This window comes from Heteronotia binoei, chromosome 9 (assembly GCF_032191835.1).
Source record: "Heteronotia binoei isolate CCM8104 ecotype False Entrance Well chromosome 9, APGP_CSIRO_Hbin_v1, whole genome shotgun sequence".
NCBI lineage: Eukaryota > Metazoa > Chordata > Lepidosauria > Squamata > Gekkonidae > Heteronotia > Heteronotia binoei.
This window is the reverse complement of record NC_083231.1, coordinates 3525214-3546041: the sequence shown is the minus strand read 5'-3', so window position 1 is coordinate 3546041 and position 20828 is coordinate 3525214. Positions and strand designations below refer to the sequence as shown.

General features: G+C 46.8%; 1 protein-coding gene across 1 annotated transcript in view; it reads left to right on the top strand.

Moving 5' to 3' along the window:
• Window positions 1-19101, top strand: part of CPZ (carboxypeptidase Z) — a 29965-nt gene extending 10864 nt beyond the window's left edge. The window contains exons 6-10 of the mRNA XM_060246157.1: window positions 285-443; window positions 9069-9204; window positions 12320-12459; window positions 18342-18441; window positions 18742-19101. Of these exons, the coding sequence (XP_060102140.1) occupies window positions 285-443; window positions 9069-9204; window positions 12320-12459; window positions 18342-18441; window positions 18742-19085 (879 nt within the window). The 3' untranslated portion in view covers window positions 19086-19101. The remainder of the gene's footprint in view (window positions 1-284; window positions 444-9068; window positions 9205-12319; window positions 12460-18341; window positions 18442-18741) is intronic.
• The last annotated feature ends 1727 nt before the right edge of the window (window positions 19102-20828 follow it).

The window sequence follows — 20828 nt, the reverse complement described above, 5'->3', positions numbered from 1 at the left end:
AAAGAGCAAGAGTCCATTGGTGCCTTGAAGACTAACAAAACTTGTGGCAGGGCAGTAGCTTTTGTGAGTCAGTGCTCATATGCTGCTGCAGATTTTGTTGGTCTTTAAGGTGCTACGGGACTCTTGGTCTTTTCTAACGTCATCACCCTGTTTCAAGGAGGCACCTGTTGCTTCCTCTTGTGATTGAACACTGGAGCCTTCATACTTTGTGTGATGTTCATATGTCTTAACGAGAGGATCGCAAATGTATCTTAATGTTGGTTGTTTTTGAAAATGTTCTTCAGGTAGCACCTGAGACGAAAGCTGTGATGAAGTGGCTGAAGTCCATCCCCTTTGTCCTTTCTGCAAGCCTCCATGGGGGAGATCTGGTGGTTTCATACCCTTATGACTATTCAAGGCATCCTCTGGAAGAGAAAATGTTCTCTCCTACCCCTGATGAGAAGGTAATGCCAAACTGCAGAGTAAACCTGGATGTTTGCGCAAGTGTCTAACTGATGAGAAATTCAGTAGGGGAACGAATGCTGGCCATAGGCACTGTTGCCGTGTTTTAGAATGAGGCCCTTTGGGGTTGAGAAGAAAATGGCCAAATCCTACTTGATGTCTGAAATCGTCCTGGTGAATGAAATCCTCGTTGACAGAAGCAGCGAAACCAAGTTCAGCTCTGAGTAAAATGGTCAGTAGGGGGCAGTGAAGCTGCATCGGTCAGAAGCAGCACTCCCAATTGCTTCCTTTGGGGGCCGCAGTGCAAAGCTGCTTTCCTTGGAAATCAGTGGAATTTCCCAGCAAACATGCCTAGAACGAGACTCTTAAGAGCATTTCCCCCCACTGAAGACTGAATATGCATCACGGAATGTGCTTCCTTCCTCCTGTGCATTTTCTTGTCTTTAGACTGTGAATTAGAAGAGAAAGAGATCTGGATTTTTGGGTGACGATTTAAATCCTGACATTTCTATATTATAAGGTAGTGTCAGGATAGTTGTGAAGTATTTAAAAGTGAGGAGTTGAACTTGAACCTGCGCCTAGAAAACAGCTGAGGATCACTGTTAGTTTTTAGTGACCAAGACCCCAAACCGAATCTGAAGTGTCTTTGGATGTGATATGAAACGGAATCTGAAAGCACACAAAAGGTGTCTTGTTCAGAAAAAGTGTCTCAGTAGTGAGGAGATGCTTTGGAGGATCTTCTGGCTCCAGCGGCATCTGAAGCAACTCTGCCTGTTGCCAGTGAGAAGAGGAGGAGGAGGGGCAGGAGAGGTGGGGGGTGGCAGGGCCATTGCTCTGGAGACAGACATGGCCAGGCTTGCCCACCCACAAGGCCACAGTGTGTGTTTGAGCGGAGGGTTTCCTTGTTAAAGTTGTTGATAGAAGAAAACTGAGCTACCTTTGTTGTGGTCTCTGTGTTTCACACTGTTGCTACCAGACGGCACCTGTGCCGACTCCAGCTGTACTTATAAAGCTCCAGAGATTTTGGCACCCAGCCACTGAGCATGCTCAGGAGCTCCACCGTGCATGCCCAGGGGCGTGTGAAAGGATCCTGCCACTTCTCTTCTGACCACACTAGGGTTGCCAAGTCCAATTCAAGAAATATCTGGGGACTTTGGGGGTGGAGCCAGGAGACATTAGGGGTGGAGCCAAGATCAAGGCTGTGACAAGCATAATTGAACTCCAAAGGGAGTTCTGACCATCACATTTAAAGGGACGGCACACCTTTTCAATTCCTTCCTTCCATAGGAAATAACGAAGGATAGGGGCACCTTCTTTTGGGGCTCATAGAATTGGACCCCCTGGTCCAATATTTTTGAAACTTGGGGGTTATTTTGGGGACAGGCACTAGATGCTATACTGAAAATTTGGTGCCTCTACCCCAAAAAACAGCTGCCCCCAGAGCCCCAGATACCCACAGATCAATTCTCCATGATTTTCTATGGGAATAAATCTCCATAGGGAATAACAGAGTTCCCAGCAGACATTTCCCTCCCCTCCCCCCGCTTTCTGATGACCCTGAAATGGGGGGAGGGTCTCCAAACCGGGGGATCCCCTGCCCCCATCTGGGGATTGGCAACCCTAGACCACACACGGGAGAGGACTCCTCCTTCGCTCCGGTCAGTGTATTTTTTCCCTTTCTGGTTTAGCTCCTAAAATAAAAAAGCCTGTTTTTTAGTAGTTGTGGAGAAACGCCATTTTAGGCTACCGTTATCTGGAAGTTGGCAGGAAGAGGCCATCAAACTGGAGGCAGGCTTTGGGGCCTAGTCTCTCCCCCCCCCCTCCCCTCTGGTCTGGACCTCCTAGAGAGGCAGGAAGTCTTTCAGGTTGGTCTCCCAGAAGGCTGCAGGAGGGGAAACCAATTCCTGGGTGGGAACTGGGTTTTATATTAGTGATTTTTGAGCAGGAAGCCTTCAGCTGGAGATGGGCTTTGAGTTCAGAGAGTTCAGTTGGGCTGGTGAGTCTTGGAGACTGGTTAGTTCAGAAGGTATGGTCATCCAGTGAGGGCCAGTTGTGTAATAGGGAAAGAAGGAGCGTTTTTCCCTAGCTGGATTTATTTCTTCTGTTCACTATTTTAAAATGCCTGTATAGAGTTGTAAATTTTAAATAAATGTTTTGTCTTTTTAAAAAGTAGTCCCTCTGTACCGCATAGTTTCCCCAACCGCCTTAGACCACGCTACTGCAAGAGGGGAGTCCAGAGAAGGGGGAAGGCATGCAGTTGGCAAGGGTGCCAATCCTCCAGGGGTCTCCCAAAGATGGTCTCTGTCATAACCAGGTGCTGGGTTGGCGGAGGACCTTGAGGCCAGGGGGATTGGGAGTCCTGTTCCTCTCGGTCAGGAACCCCTAAATTGAGCAGGTGGTGGCAGCGTGCTCCAGTGGCGGGAAGAAGATAAGCTCCCTTCAGGAGTTGGCAACTCAAAAGGGAGTTGACGGGACCGGGTCTGAAGGCAGAATTGGGCTGGTTCCGCCACAGTAGTTATAGTAGTAGTTCTTTCTTAAGTATAGTGTAGTTTCTTAGTCTCTCTCCAAGTTTCACCCTCCCCACCCCCACCACTGGGTGTCAAGAGTCACTCCATCTTGTTCCTCTTGTCATGTGTATTCAATTGTACAATGCTATGTACAATTCAGTGCTATGCTGCACTTACTATGCCTTTGATATAACTGTAACTTGTTGCTTATCTGGAGGAGGATGGCATGTCTGGGAATTGGCTAGCTGCTAGGTAACCAAGGGCAAGAGCTGGAGGAGATGCGAACCATGAACTAATAGTGAGCACCTGCGGTGATGAGAGCTTTGCAAAACCCCACACAAAACCCCCGCTTTTGCTTGGCGCACTTTGGCTTGAATTATAATGGTCAGGACAAAGGTTTATAAATTGGGGGAACTGACGGAGAGGTCAGTTACGACAATGCGTGTGTATGCCCATGAAGCTGGAATAAAGATCTTGAACTTTAGTGTCTTTTCCTTGACTCTGGGTCTGACGCTGGGCCCTCAACATGTGGGGGTGCTTCAGACATTGTTCCTGCTGTAAGAGCAGATTCACTCCCACTGATGGGCATTTGCTTTGCCTTCTCTGTTTGGGCGCAGGTACATGCCCGCACTGCCTCAAGTTTGGAAAACAAACTCGTAAGAATCGTGCAACCAACTTCATATGGCCTTAGTAGAACTGGCTCTCACTCCCCACAAAATGGGGGAGAAGACAGCCTCTGAAGGGACTTTGGCATCGGTGGTAGCCTCTCCTCACCTCCATATGCCTTCAGAATTGACCCACTCAACAACTTTATTGGCATCAGTGTTGACTGCAATGAATGTGGGTGCCTCAGCTTTTCCTTTCAGGAAACAAAGGAAGGACAAACACCACAAGTCCCATAGCAGCGCAAAGGATCCTGTGAAAAAGAAGTGTATGTTGAGTCTGCCCTGACTCCAGTATGCCCCACTTTTCTCCAGCTCACATATTGGACCCGGCCTTGGTACCCTTGAAGATCCTTCAGACCCTGATGCATTGGGTGAACTCTCCAGTACAGAAACAACCTGGCCCCAACTGTGACTCCACTGAAGGTGATGAAATTGATCTGACACAGCAGAGCCCACCTTCAGTCGACTTGGTCTTGGCAAGTGAAGAGGTCATCACCAACAGGGCCCTCCATCATGGGATCCTCCATTGTGCCTGTCCACTCCAACTGCCCCAGCTGATCCATACCAACCTCGTTATCCGGAGGCCCTGGACTTCTGATTTCCTCCTTGATGGCCTTCACCCTCCTCCCTGGGTCCACCCATGGGACCAGAGACAACTCCATTACTTTTATGGGTCATATCCCCCATCTGTCCCTTGGCCTCCTGTGAGATCATGTGAATTTAGGGGGAAGTGTTTGTGAGTTTCCTGCATTGTGCAGGGGGTTGACTAGATGACCCTAGAGGTCCCAACTCTATGATTCTTTGATTCTATGTCCCTGACTGGGACCAATGCTCCACTTTCTCCACCTGCTCTGTCCCAAGAGAACTGAAACAGTCACCTAAGAAGTCACACAAACCTACACCTACAGACAAGCCCTCACCTCTGATCAAACCTCCACCACCACCCTTGGAATCTGGCCATTCAGATCGCAGAGACTGTGATGCATCTTCAGCAGACAAATTTAACTCTGCCTCATCGGAACAGAGACCTAACACTCTGGGCCCCTGTGGGAGAAGACCTCCCCATTTCACCATCAGAAGGCCTCAAGACTTATGGAGAACTCATTAAAAGAATGGCTGCTGCCCTCGGCATTTCCATTGTTCAGCCACATCCAGAGGTCTGGATGTCTGTGTGATATACAGAAAGATATTTCTACAGCCATTGGTCTTCCAATGACTACTGTCCTTCTACAAGCGGCAAAAGCACACTGGGGGACATGCCTGCATCCACAGCCGTGAAGTTCATGAGGCTGGTACGGAATTTTTATTGTCGCACCCTAAACCCAACTCCATGGCTGTCACTTCTTCATCCAGGGGTCGTCATTCTTCCTTGACACCATCTGACAAAGAAGAGAAATAACTTGATGCCTTCAGGAGGAAATTCTACTCCCCAACTGCATTAGGCATGAAGAACGCCAGTTACCTGGTCTGCCTCGTACAATACCAATGTGTGCTCTGGGACCAATTTATTGAGTTGCTTCCTACACTTTCCAAGGATGTCAAATCTCAACTTAAAGAGATTCAAAAGGAGGGAATGCTTGTTGCTAAACACATCAGTTGAATCAAACATGACTTAAACACATTTGCCAAGATTCTCATCTCCACAGTTGCACCCAGAAGAGACTCACTCACCTCATCAACTTCCAGGCAGCACTCGATGGGGCTCCAGCGCATGCATTTGGAGTTAGCTGCAGGGTAATTTGGGATTATTCTTCATACAGACAGTCTTTTATTGTTTATATTCCAGTCTTCCGTTACTGTGTTAATGAACATAATAAATGTTTTTGTTGATTTGTCTGGCTGCTTGATTAACTGGACAGAATCTGAGTTGATGCCATTGAATTGATCCCATTGGGAGGCAATAGGACATGGCGTCTGGTTGCTGATAGATATTTTCAGTGATGTCCAAATGTCATCACTTATCTTGAAATTTTGATTCCTAGAGATATTAAGGGCATGATTGTGTTAAATTTTAACAAGGTGATTCCTGATATATCTTTGGCTTTGGACTGATAGGCAGTTTTAAAACTGTCTTTATGAGGTAAAGTAAATACACTCAAAATGAATGTTATACCTTGGATTATATGTGCTTTACTGAGATTCCTTTTCATATACCTTGTGGATACATTCATAAAATTAATATTTTATTTCAAAAATGTATGTGGGGTTCCTTACCATCTCAGATTTCTTTAAAGAGGATGCAACTGCCATTTAGTGAAGTAGGATATGGTTTTCTTAATCTTGATTTTTTTTTTTTAATCAGGCATATTTGTTGATTTGTACTAATTACTGGATTGCTTCTCTCAGTTGGACTGTCCATCGTGGTTTATTTTGGAGGCTTCTTATCGGGTGCCTCTCTTTAAATGGAATGTATTCGGGTATATGTTTGACCACTACTGTATTATTTGTCATATCTCATTATTCATACTAATGTCCTATATTTATTTTCACATTTATTTTTTAAATATCCTACGTTTCACCTATTTAGGTCCATCTTGATTTTTACATTTTTATGTGGTTGTTGTCGGCCTGCGTTGTGCTGTGTATTTGGTCATGGACCGTAATGAAGCAAACTGAACTGAACTATTAGGGTGTATTCACGTTGATAGATCCGGTTCCTCCTGCAGTTTCTACAGTCAGAGAATTATGGTGGTTACGCCACAACAATATCAACTTGACCCATTTTCACATGTTGAATTAACATTTTGGACCAATCCTGATCTCATCATAGAGAAGCAGTCTTTTGTGTGGAAGCCTTGGGCAGATAAGGTGGTTTTTATTTTGAACCTGTTGTTAGACTTTGATGGTAAGCTTTTGCTATTTCTCAGTTGAGGTCTGGATCTGACCTGTCAACTTTTGCTGAATGGTGATATTTACAACGGCAACATCTGTTGCTATCTAAATATCGCCTTGTGGCACTAAATGTTTCTTAGTCTCCTTATTCCTGAAATCTTTTCCTGGATTAATGCAGAAAATGAAACCTACAGTATTGGTTTATAAATACTTGATGTTGATTAATAAATATGATCTCAAAAGTTTCACTATTCTAATACAAAATTGATATAATCATTTCCTCCCTGGAAGACTGAATAACTAGATATGCCCAAAGCATAAATTTAAGAGATGGATACTGTTAATTACAATCAAGAAGAAGATATTGGATTTATATCCCGCCCTATACTTTGAATCTCAGAGTGGTTACAATCTCCTTTTACCTCCCCCCGCCACAACAGACACCCTGCGAGGTAGGTAAGGCTGAGAGAGCTCTTAGAGCAGCTGCCCTTTCAAGGACAACTCCTACGAGAGCCATGGCTGACCCAAGGCCATTCCAGCAGCTGCAAGTGGAGGAGTGGGGAATCAAACCCGGTTCTCCCAGGTAAGAGTCTGCACACATAGAGTCTATGATTCTATAATTCTAAGACCTGCGCATTCTGGGCACTGAGCAAATAACACCAGCTCAGCTTCAGAAGATAGTGTTACTTGGAACAACAGGAATCCTGCAAATATGCATCTACAGTTTCCAAGAACTTGGCTAGGTCTCAAATTGCAGAACACCATCTACCAGTCAAACTGTAACAATCCTAATAATAGTCCTAACAACCACCACCAAGGGAAAGTGCAGACATATCAGCAAAGGCCCTGCACTCAGCCTGCATTGGCTGCCATCCTAAGCAGCACCGGCTCTGCTGGGCCCTGTGAGCTGCAGGGTTGCCTCCTCTTCCAGTTGCAGCCCGTGTGTTCCTGCCACAGACTCTTTTTGGCTGCCCCATCACAAGCGCTCAGGGCCTCGTCTCCACCTCATAATCTCTGTGGCACATCGGCTCTTTCTTGGCTCTGTGGCCTTTGCTGCTTTCTCTCAAGGAGACAATTTGTTTTAACCAGGCACATGAACAGGTTTTCAGATGTGGTTAGTGGAATATCTGTTGTCTGGTGCTACTGACATTAAAGCAGGGCTGCTATAAGACTTCTGTGCTTGGAGACAAAAAGTACCCTGGGATGAGCATCCCTTACTTTGGCTGGGAGAACGGAGCCTCAGAACCCTGGAAGAGGGCAGGAGAGGTCACAAGTGGAATTTGGGATCCTACTAAAACAATTGGACTCTCTGGGGTAGCCTGGACACTGATGGGAGGCATGATTGAGATGGAGCTAGTCCCCAGGCACGCATAGGTAGCCAAACCAAACCACCAGAGAAGCATTGATTCTGATCTAGAGAACCCAGGACAGAGAGGGGAAAGTCCAGTGGGACCAGAGGGTCAAGTCAGCAGCTTTCTTGATCAGCACCAGAAGGACTGACCCATTGCCAGGACCAAATGGGGGGGGGGGGGAACTACACTCTCCATGATCTTTCTCAGAAAGGGGAAGTGGGAAATGGGTGAAGGGCAGCCCAGTTTTCGCCTTCTGCTGCTTGTAGCCCCTCTGGAAAACCATCTCCCCCCTCCCATTTCTGGATTTTGGCCAGCCAGGCAATGCTGCTGCTTGTGTTTACTACAAAACAGAGAGGGGCGATGCAGCCAGATGCTTTCTGTGGCCATGGATGTCTTCGATCATTGGGATTCTGCTGATTTGACAAAGTGACTTTCCCAGCATCACAGCTTTGTCATCCTAGGAGACTTTCAAATATGCAGTAGCCCCCCCCCACTCCTGTCTGTGTTGTGGCAGAGGGCAGGCTAGTGACTCATTGAATTACACAAAGGAAACTCCTGGGTTTGCAGAAAAATATAATTTGGGTTTTTTTAAAAAGTCAAGAATCTCACCAAAATATCAAAAGTGGGGGAAATGAAGCTTGGGTGGCATTTTGGGTTGCAGTAGCAGCCACACTGTCATGTGTCCTTCATGGGACCAGCCTGGGAAATGGTCTGGGAGCTTCAGTCGAGGGCAGATCCTTATCTGGGTTCCAAAGGAGCATTAATGACTCATTTGCTTCTCATATTCTTGGTCGCTTTTTGTACTAGCAGACAGAACACAACTTTTTACTAGCAGACAGAACACAACTGAGCCCGCCTCGGCGGGGAGGGTGGGATATAAATAAAAATTTTATTATATTATTTTGCATGACTTGAATTTTTGAAGTGGAACAGTTTGGGGGTGAGGAGGGCTGTGCCCTGGGAACTGCATGTGTTGCACATTGAGAGAAAACCCCATTCTCAGGAGGTTGTTCTTAGGTAGCTCCCAGACAGGGAGACCAGGTGAGACCAGGTAATCAAGTGACACTAAGTTGTTCTTTGGGTTGCTTTGAAGTAGAAAGACCAGCCAGTGCTCAGAAGGCCTGCCTACCTGAGAGCCTGTTGGTGGGCCCAGGAAGTTCTGAGGCTATTGTACCAAGAGTGCACACACACACACAAACACAACACACAAAAATGAAAGATATGTTGCTTAGTTTATATAATCAAAAGCAATTCATTGTGTTCTTTTTTAGATGTTCAAGCTGCTGTCCAAAAATTACGCAGAGGCACACCCTGTCATCTCAGACAAATCAGAAATGCGTTGTGGTGGAAATTTTGTGAAACGAGGAGGCATCATTAATGGTGCTGAATGGTACAGCTTTCCTGGAGGTAATCTTTTGAAGTAATGGTGAGTCTTGTAAGAAAGTGGCAGTGTGTGATCATCTAAGGCATTAGAGAAGAAAGTCTAAAGATACAGAAGCTGTTGCAACTGGGCTCTGTTTACACAAGACTGAATTACAAGAGGAGCCATTCTAAAAGCAGGCAGGCAGCACTGTCTAAGCAAGCAGGAAAAAGGTGCTCATGCATGCCTGTACAAGTTGTGGACAGGATAGGAAAAGTGGGTGCATCACCCCACCACAAGCACAGATGCGCCTGACTTAAAACAAACAAGAAACAGACTTTTAATTTGTGACATGGCATATTTCATTCACAGAATGTGAGCTCATTTTTAGATCATAAAAATTGCTTGTAAAAATACTCCCCCCCCCCCCACTCTTTCCCCAAGACTGTTGGCCTGGTGAAGCGTTTAAAGGAAGCAAGTGGTATCTTACAGCAGGGGTAACCCAAGGAGGACGTTGTTCTGCAGCCACCTCACATGCAGACTGGCCGGGGCCCTTTACCCCTATCCCACCTGAAAGTGTTGACACAAAATGAACAAGGCTGTCAAGATGGGAGATCTGCTCATGGCAGTGTCTTTCTCACTTCCTGGATGCAGAGTTGCTGCAATTGCACATCAGTATTGCAGGACTCATCTGGGCTTGTCTATGTGATGGATCCCTCTGGAAATGTGGATGAGAAAGTGCACCCCTATTCAGGATACTGATTGCAAGTGACGGAGATGGACGTCAGCATGACTGTTCTGATGGTTCTGTTTCACAGGATTAGTCATTTTCTGGGTTTTCCTCCCCAAACAAATGAGACTCTGTATGTCTGTGTTATGTGCTTCTGACTTATGGCAACCCTAAAACCTGAGAGTTGGAAGGGGCTTACAGAGGCCATCTAGTCCAACCCCCTGCTCAATGCAGGATCAGCCTACAGCATCCCTAAAAAGTCTACCTGTGAATTAATGTTCTGTTGACAACAGCCTTGCTCAGGAGGTGATGCCATGGTGCATGCAACTCTGTGCCCCTCATGCCCCTGCTGTCTAGGGCTGTCAACCTCCAGGTGGTGCCTGGAGATCTCCCAGAATTACAACTGATCACCAGACTTCAGAGATCAGCTGTTTTGGAGTGTGACAGAATACCCTGCTGAGACCCCTCCCCTCCCTTCCCTCAGCCCCTCCCTCTCCAGGCTCCACCCCATAATCTCTAGGAATTTCCCAACCCAGAGCTGGCAACCCTATGCCCAGCAAAACAAGGTTGAAACCCTGGCTTGGCTGGAAGCATTTCTGGAGTGGGCTAAGGAATCACTGCTTGGTGGCTGGTTAAGATTTTATACCAGAGCTGCATGAGAAGAGGACAACGTGCCTTGGGCTACCCCTGGCCGTGCTGTACTGACTTCCCATGTCTGGAAGTCTCTGTTGTGCTGAGAAGGCAACATCACGATTCTGAAGGGCCCTGGAGCAGGAGGAAGGAGGCCTTCTGGAAAAGTTCACCCCCTCCCCTTTTTGCTATGAGGCCTGTGTGAGGAACCCAGTCAGAAGCTTTACTCAGGAGGTGACCACTTTAAATTTCTCCCCAGTCACCTTCCCTCAGTCCCTTAGTCAGACTCACAGAAATCCCGTCAGAACTAGTAATAATTGGCACCAGACGGTTTTAATGTCAACAACCACAAAATATTTATTAGGTAACAAAAGGCAAGGAGGGGGATGAAATAATATTGAAGATACTGGATTTATATCCCGCCCTCCACTCCGAAGAGTCTCAGGGTGGCTCACAATTTCCTTTACCTTCCTCCCCCACAACAGACGCCCTGTGAGGTGGGTGGGGCTGAGAGGGCTCTCACAGCAGCTGCCCTTTCAAGGACAACCTCTGCCAGAGCTATGGCTGACCCAAGGCCATTCCAGCAGGTGCAAGTGGAGGAGTGGGGAATCAAACCCGGTTCTCCCAGATAAGAGTCCGCACAATTAACCACTACACCAAACTGGCTCTCCAGTTTGGAGTTTATAACTGTTCAATATTAAAAGGCAAATCAGTTGACGGCTGGTTGGCAGAATAAAATAATTACAGAGAGTAGAGACTTTTTCAGGCTGAGGTAAAAATATAACAAGACTTTGGCAGAATATCTTTAAAATAACCAATAAATCAGGCAGGTTTCAGAGTCCCACTAGATTCTACTTCACATAGGCTGTCTGTGCCTTCTGGGCACTCAGAATGCTGTTTCTTCAGATGTTTTACCCTAACTTAGGCAGTGCCAAATCATATAAATAACAAACTTCAATCACTCTTACACACACACAAAGAGAACTCCTGACTGGTGTCAGTATTCTCCCTCACAGACCCTTTCACACTAGCTGTCTTCCAGGGCTCGCACCCCTCAATACCGATGCATCTCAGCCCCACAGCTAGTCCTCTGGTCTGAGTCTTGGGCAATCCTGCTGACCACCAGTATCCTGTTCACCCCTCAGTGTGCATTTGTGTGATCTTGTTTGTACTTGGAGATTGCCTGATGCGCTGGCAAAATCTCCCTCAGAGTTTTATACCACTTGAAAACTCCCTCTTCAAGACAGAGTCCACTCAGCTCTGTCTCCCGCAAGGAGCCCAGCCACTCTGGCTGCTCTCAGCCCCTCGTCCAGTTGGTTTTACAACTGCCCGGCCTAAGCCCATTGTCTCCAATTCAGACTGGTATTCTGAAGTCTTCTCTCAAAGACCCCCTGGCTAAGACTAAAAATCCTGAGGTGATTTTCTGCTGAGCAAACCTCCAAAGGATACTTTTCCATTGCTTGGGCAACGTTCCAGCCAGTCGCTGCAAGCCTGTTTCTCAGCTGCATCACACAAAAGGAGCAATGCTATTGCTACTCATTTGGCTCAGTGGAGGCCTAGAATGGTTTGTAGAATGGATTTCATATGCCCCAATCCAGTCTACTTTTCCCATTCCACACAGCTGATTAGAAAACCATCCTGTTAACCTCTGCTGCTTTCCCTCCCATGTTCACACAAGCCCACAAACAAACCGCATGAGGTTCAAAGGCATGTTTAAGGTTATGTCAAAATGTTGTGATCAATATTGTCAGAATTAGCCTTGTGTTAGCTTATTAATGATTCCCCACAATTATTATTTCTAGGAATGGCGGATTTTAATTACCTTCACACAAACTGCTTTGAAATTACCATAGAGCTTGGATGTGAGAAGTTTCCTGTGGAAGATGAACTCTATTCACTCTGGCATCAGAACAAAGAGGCCCTGGTGAAGTTCATGGAAATGGTAGCATGTCTCTCTTGAGCTCATTTCTTCCTTGTCGCCCTCACAGAGTGGTTCACTGGGGCTGGTTCTGGGCAGCTTGCACACAAGCTTGGGGAGGGACGGTGGCTCAGTGGCAGAGCATCTGCTTGGTAAGCAGAAAGTCCCAGGTTCAATCCCTGGCATCTCCAACTAAAAAGGATCCAGGCAAATAGGTGTGAAAAACCTCCACTTGAGACCCTGGAGAGGCACTTCCAGTCTGAGTAGACAATATTGATTAGGGGAGGGACGGTGGCTCAGTGGTAGAGCATCTGTTTGGTAAGTAGAAGGTCCCAGGTTCAATCCCCAGCATCTCCAACTGAAAAGGGTCCAGGCAAGTAGGTGTGAAAACTCTTAGCTTGAGACCCTGGAGAGCCGCTGCCAGTCTGAGTAGACAATACTGTCTTTGATGGACCAAGGGTCTGATTCAGTATAAGGCAGCTTCATATGTTCATATATGTTCATATGTTCTTTTAAATGACAATTCATGGAAGTTTCAGGGCTGCAAGACCCCTTCCCCCTCTTTGATGGCCTCCCTCCCCCCTCTCTTGGAAATGCATGTTTCAGTTGGCAAACAGCGTAGTGGAGAAGTCTCAAACCTGCTCCTGGCCACACCCTGTGGCCCTGATCCAAGTGCTGGAAAGTGGCATTTTTAAATCTCCCAGCTCCTCCTCTTGTCTAGCTTCCTGAGGTCACATCCTCCTGCATGTGAGATGATAGTGGAGTGTTTGGGAAAGCAGTGTCCAAATTCCTCTTGTCAGACTTGTGTTACTTTTCATCCCAAATCAAGGATGGTGGCCTCAGAGGGCATTTCCTCACCACAGATGATGGCTGGTAGCAGCCAGTAGAGGTTGGGATGCTGTGGCTGAGCAAGATCACAAACACTCTTGCACCATGTCCTGTGACGTTTGGCAGGGCTGGTGCTTGCCAGAGTATCAGAGTGCCTCCAAATATTGTGCTGTTTACATTCAAAGTGCCAAAATTATTGGATATGAACTGCAGCAAACTAGACAAAATCAAAATTTAGTGAAGATTTTTGCTCGTTTTCTGGCAGGGTTTTGCTATCATAGTATCATAGAGTTTGAAGGAACCTCTAGGGTCATCTAGTCCAAACCCCTGCACAATGCAGGAAACTCACAAATACCTCCCCATAAATTCACAGGATCTTCATCGCTGTCAGATGGCCATCTAGCCTCTGTTTAAAAACCTCTAAGGAAGGAGAGTCTGCCTCCTCCCGAGAAAGCCTGTTCCACTGAGGAATCGCTCTAACGGTCAGGAAGTTCTTTTTAACGTTGAGCTGGAAACTCTTTTGATTTAATTTCAACCCATTGGTTCTGGTCATACCTTCTGGGGCCACAGAAAACAATTCCACACCATCCTCTATATGACAGCCCTTCAAGTACTTGAAGATGGTGATCATATCACCTCTCAGCCGCCTCCTCTCCAGGCTAAACATCCCCAGCTCCTTCAACCTTTCCTTATAGGACTTGGTCTCCAGACCCCTCACCATGTTCGTCGCCCTCCTCTGGACCCGTTCCAGCTTGTTTATATCCTTCTTAAAATGTGGTGCCCAAAACTGAACACAAGACTCCAGGTGAGGTCTTACCAGAGCAGAGTAAAGCGATAACATCACATCACGTGATCTGGACACTATACTTCTGTTGATACAGCTCAAAATTGCATTTGTCTTTTTAGCCACCGCATGACACTGTTGACTCATGTTCAGCGTATGAACCACCAAGACCCTAGATCCTTTTCGCACATACTACTGCTAAGACAAGTCTCCCCCATCCTATAAACGTGCATTGGATTTTTCCTACCTGAATGCAGAACTTTACATTTATCCCTGTTAAAATTCATTTTATTGATTTTAGCCCAGTTTTCCAGCCGGTCAAGGTCATCCTGTATCCTGTTTCTGTGTTTGCAACCCCTCCCAATTTAGTATCATCTGCAAATTTAATAAGCATTCCCTCTATTCCTTCATCCAAATCATTGATAAAGATGTTGAACAAAACAGGCCCCAGGATAGATCCTTGAGGCACTCCACTTGTCACTCCTCTCCAAGAGGATGAGGAACCATTCACAAGCACTCTTTGGGTGCGATCTGTCAACCAGTTACAGATCCACCTAATGGTAGCAGGATCCAAACCACATTTTACCAACTTGTCAACAAGGACAGTATGTGGAACCTTATCAAAAGCCTTACTGAAATCAAGATAAACGATGTCTAGAGCATTCCCCTGATCCATCAAGGTGGTCACTTTCTCAAAAAAAGAGATCAGGTTAGTCTGACATGACTTGCTCTTGAGAAAACCATGCTGGCTCTTAGTAATCACATCCATGCTTTCTAAATGTTTCAAGACCGACTGTTTGATGATTTGTTCTAAAACTTTTCCAGGTATAGACATCAAGCTGACAGGTTGGTAGTTTCCGAATCCTCTTTTTCCCCCTTTCTTGAAGATGGGGACAACATTTGCCCGCCTCCTATCTTCCGGCACTTCTCCTGTTCTCCAAGAATTCTCAAAAATAATAGGCTCAGAAATTACATCCGCAAGCTCTTTTAGAACCCTTGGATGCAATTCATTTGGCCCTGAGGACTTAGTTTCATTTAAAGAAACTAGATGTTTATGTACTACCCCGTTCATGTTCTTTAGCAGGATATTACTAATATAAGCAGTCCAGATATATATTACTCGGTGCTAGGGACTGCCCAGTTGTGCCTCTGAAATCCCTTTTCTGTGGGGCATCACTTTATACTGACCCTGCATGGCCCCACCAAAACAACCTCTGTGTTCTCATAACCAACAGCAGCTACTGAGTGCTAAGTGGCCACCACATGCGCATCTCGGTGCAGAAGATGCCTTGCCAAGGCAATAGCAAAGGCCCGTTCCTTAGACCAGGGATCCCATTTGTAAGCGGGTTTCATGTGGCTAGGAGTCAGCCAGTTTCTCTGCACAGTCTTTAAGGGTTATTCTTTACTGTACAACCTCTTGTTATTGGTAATATCATCCTTCAGTACAAAATACAATTCAGACCCATAAATTAGTTTTGTTTTAAAGCTGATCTGTTTTAGTGAAGCCAAATGGGGCTGGATTAAATCCATGTACATTAAACTTCAAGCTTGAAGGAAGAAAGAGCTGCAGGTCAAGCAGCCCTCTAATGAAGGTGCTCCTGATAAGGGCTGATTCAGAGATTGCCCTCCTTCTGACAAGGACCAGATTACTCGGTGTTCTTGTAAGTCTGTTCAATGAACAAAATATAGCTCTTCTTTATCTTGTCACAAATGCTGGCTATTATAATTGAGTTCATTTTGCAGATATAATATTACCTTTGTGTTGCACAGAACTGAGCAGGACCAGTAAGTAGGGTACGAATCAGAAAATCAGAAGAATGAACTCGGCTGAGAACATCTCCTGCTAGTGCTCCAGTCCAGCCTGCTTGGAAGCCCAGTTAGTAGGGCCCTTCTAGGTCAGAATTATCCACTGATCCCCCACCCCCACTTTCCTCATGTATAAAACTACAGATATATTAAGGTGAATTGCCGTGTTGGTCTGAAGCAGTAGAATATCATTTGAGTCCAGTGGTCTTAAACATGCCACTGGACACAAATATTTTTCTATGAATATATTAAACATTCCCTTTTTAAATGGCTAATCCAAAAGAGATTTCATCTTCACAGTTTCTGTGCAGTCCCACAGTCACAAACAACTGAATGAGAAACTGTCCAGGGCACCATCAGTGAGCTCTCTCCTGATGACCTCACTGTTGCAGCCTGCTGGGGAATCAGCAGTGGCCTGTTTGGCCTCTGAACCTCTGGAAAAGGGAATTTTAAAAAATCCAAACACACGAACCGCATCTCGCTGCGCAGGTCATTGTCATCACAGGTAGGCCAGGCCCCGAAATGTCAGCCATCTTCTTTGCCTCAGCGCCGACAGTCGCACCTCAGCATCGAGCCAACTCTCTGACTATACACTCTCTGAGCCAACCCAGTCACTGACTATACACCATACTCCATCACCTCCAGAGAGGACGTTTATGTCATTCAAGCACCTATCACCACCAAGGAAGCTTGTCATTGACATGCCATCAAGACTGCAAACTTCCTGGCCATCAAGGTGTCAGTGGTGGTCTCCGACATCCTCTGATGTTGAAATTCTCAATACCCCATCATCAAGACTCAGGAGGAATGAAGAAGAGAATGTTGGTCAAAACCCGCCTTGGTTTCCATTCCCTATTACATTTCCAATGCAGTGGGATTCATGGGATAAGGACCACTCCCCACCTTGGTATGCACTGTCCCATTCCTCGAGGTGTAGTAGTAGGAAGAGAACCGCTGCAATGCACCACTCCACTATGGAAGTTGCATGTTACCTTTCTGGTTCCAAAGATGGCATCAAAGACGGTTCTGAGCCTGAGTCCAAATGTGCTTCCATGCCATCTCCGGGCAACATGGTGGAACCATTCACCCCGTCACTGACTGAAGCAGATCATCCGAATGGTGAAGGCTCTAAATCTATTTATCAACAGAACCGCAGTCAAATGACCCAATCATTCAGGATGTGTTCAACCCAGAATCAGGAGTGGTGGCCCTGCCCTCCCTGCAAGTTATTCAGGATGTAACAATGACTTCATGGTCCAAACCAACATATAATCCTGCTTCCTCAAGGAAACTTGAGAACCTATATAGAGTACAGGAAGGTGATTGCACCTACTTTCTTTCCATCACCCCAAAGCAAACTTTTTCGTTTCTGAAATGCTCTCAGCAAGAGGGTGCTTCAGCTCCCGTTCCAATCCATTGGATAAAGAGAGACACAAACTTGATTTTATTGGTAGAAAAGTTTATCCTTTAGGGGTGATGGGATTGAGAGCTGTTAATTTCATGGCAAGACTGGGCCGATACCAAATGTTACTTTGAGATAGAATGACTCAATTCATTGATTTGATCTCTGATGTCAAAAATCCTTTAACAAAAGCATTAATCAGAGAAGGCCAGAAGCTGGGGAAGCAAAAGCCAAATGCTTCAAGGCATGATACTTATTGCCATAGTAGGACCAGGAGTTCAGGTTTAGTAATGAGATGTTACTCCTTGTTAACTTCCCTTCCACAGTAGAAGTTCCACCTGACAGGAGAGCTAAGGTAGAAGATCTTCCCTTTGGGGGAAAGAATTATTTAGTGTCCAGACAGATGAGGTCCTGCAATTACCTGTAACCTTTGTTCATTGAGTGGCCTTCTGTGCAGGCATACATCTCTCCCTTCTTTCTCCACTGTGGCCCCTTCATTAGTTATGCTCTTTCTTACAGCAGCAAAGGGAGAACTAAAGGAAGAGGGCTCGCTCTTCCCACATCCCATGCCACTCAGGCAGGAAACTCACTGTGAACAGGGAGGGGAAAGGAGCACTCTAGAAAATTCTCTAAATAAGCTCGCTAGTTTCTCTTCGTGGCTGCCTTGCAGCAGTGCAGTCCCAATGTGTGCCTGCACTGAAGAACACTTGATGAACAAAGGTTACAGGAAACTGCAGTCCCTTTTTTGTTTTGGAAAAGCCCCCACTTTCCAGCGTACTTATTACAAAGCAGTATGCCCTTTTGCATCTCTTCTGTGGTATCTGTTGAACTAGTGATGTCTCCAGGTTCTGGATGTTGGGGACAATTGTCAGAATTTCTTAAAAATACGCAAGAAATGAAATTATAGGAATAGACACTAGGGAGGAGGAAAGAGCAGCAGTGAGGGCAAAGGGGATGTGGAGGTAAATAATTGGTCTAAGGACAGGACACCTGACACCCCCCCCCCCATGAGTGGTAAGAGTGTCTGGTGCCAGGGAGCAACCTTTGTCAGCTGTTGAAATTGCTTTTTTGTTGTTTTTTTGCTAGGTTCATACTGGAATAAAAGGAAGGGTATCTGACAAATTTGGGAACCCCATCGAGAATGCCCGTATTTCAGTCAAAGGAATTCGTCATGACATTCTTACAGGTAATCAGACTGAAAAAGCATAAGAGAGACTGAATATGATTTTAGTTCTATTTTGATTGGAATATGGGTGTTTATTTTATGTGTGTATTCCTTACCTCATCTAAAACCCATACAAACTACAAACAAGTAAAAAATACAGCAAAACCCATAAAAATTGCTAGCATTGTCAAAGAAATGGGACGTTTTGGAAACTGAGGGTGCTGCAGACTAGGATTATTCAGCTTCCTGCTCCATGTGGATGTGCATGTAGAGAGCACTTTTCCCTCTATGACTTGAAAAATAAGAATCTGTTTCCTTCAGCTGCTGACGGGGACTACTGGCGGCTCCTGCCTCCTGGAACGTATGTGGTCAGCGCCCAAGCTCGTGGCTATAGCAAAGTCCTCAAGAGAGTGACTTTACCCACCAAGATGACCAAGGCTGGACGGGTAGACTTTGTCTTACGCCCCCTGAATGGAAAACTCCCCAAAATTGCCCGTGATTTCATGAGAAGAACAAGAGAGCAATTTGATCCACTAGAGCACTTTGATCCTCACGCTCAGCAGGCTCAGTCAGAGCCAAGAGAAAATGGAGAACGGCCCTGGTGGTGGTCTTACTTCAGCTCTTTGAATAACCATAAACCTCTGTGGCTGCTTAAATATCACTAAACTTTTTTAAGGAGGGGGGAAAAAAACCCTAACAGTCAGTTGTGTTTCCAGTACTACCTTCAATGCTAATGGAAGCACTCAAATAAAAGTCATTTATGAATATAATGTCATCTCAGTTTTCTTCATTTTTTGTACTTATTTGCATACATAAATGAGATATATTAAGACCAGCATTTTCTTAAAGATACTGCTATCGTTTCCATGTTCTGTGTTTTCCTCATGCTAGTGAAGTTCATCACCAGTTTTTAAAAGCTGGGCAGCCCAATCCAGACATACGTGGCGGGCGGGCGCTCAGGCGTGGGCGGATCTACAGCACCACTTGTTGTCTTCCAAAGGGGAGACGGAACGCCACGCTGGGAGAGGGTAGAGGGGCCCGACGAGCAAGAGAGAACCCATCGCCATGGTGATTCCACCCAGGTGCATGCCATTGGCCCGCTGCCGAAGCGGGGGTGGGGGAAGCGCAGGCTCGTGCGGGACCATGGGATTGGCCAGCCCGTTGCATGTGACCAGATGAGGGGGCAGAAAGCCCATGCCTGAGAGGCCATCAATCCCCCCACTCCCTCCCGCTGTCAGAGACTCTGCCAATGGCAGGCTGGCGACCAGGGCCATGTGCAGACAAGCAGGAAGTGCCAAGTACAGGAGTTCCCTGTCCTAGACAGTGGCTGGAATGTGTGTCTGAGAGTGGCCAGACCAAGTCCAAAAGACACCACCACCACCCGGGGCGCCCCCCGCTATGTGCAAGGAACACCTCCCCTGGGCAGTCTCGCCGTGGGTGGGGCTCCACTCTGAGCGGCGGGCAGAAGCAGCTGAGGGAGTGAGGGGGGCGGTGGAGTGGCACACGCGGAAGCCTCTGTGTTGCAGTCCCACCTGCAAAACGGAGACAGAGATCAAGAGCACCTGCAGGGGTGGCAGCTAGAAGAGCAGGCTGTGTTTCAGCCGGGCGATCTCTTAAAGGGACAGTCTCTGACCCAACTTTCCACAACGGGGCAGCTGCCGCACACACATGCTCCGTGCCCCGCCAGGGGTTGGGAAAGCAGCAGAGGGCAGACCAAGGGAAGGGAGCAAGCGGCAGCACAGGGGAGAGAGGTCAGCAGATGCCCCCTGCCGGAGCCCACTGCCTGGTTCAAGTTCCAGAGACGCTCGCCCACGGAGCAATCGAGACTGAGGGGAGGGGGAGGCTGGGGGGGCAGTGGAACTTACCCAGCCATGGATGGCAGTCCTTGCCTCTGGGAGCCCGGAAGCTGTGGACACCTGGAAACAAGAGCAGTTAGCCCCAGGGGAGAGACCTCTCCCCCTCACTAGTCAAAGATACTGTCAAAGCAACCGCAAGGTGCAAAACCCGTCACCAATGTGCCTGCCTGTTCCTCACTCTAAGTCTGTATGGCCGGGAGCTCGCTGGCAGAACTTCCTGCCACGTGCTCCTCACCCTAACAACTGAGTTGTGCGAGGCCAAAGTGGAAGTATTTCTAGGAGGGGAGAGACCGTAATTGGGTGCTGGTGAGGGGGCTCGTCAGCCCGAGGCGCGAGGGGATTGGTGAGGCAATCACGCCACTCCCTAAGGGGTTTTCGAGCTTCCACATTGGCGGAGGCGACCTTTGTTTTTTGTTTCAACGAGTGCCTATGGGGCACGCCGCCATTTTTGCAGGTGTAAAGTTGCGCCTCTTGGGGGGGGGGTGTCATATGCCAAACTGCTCAGGAAGCCGCCTAAGCCTGGCAACGCTCCCAACTCCACCCCCTCCTCCA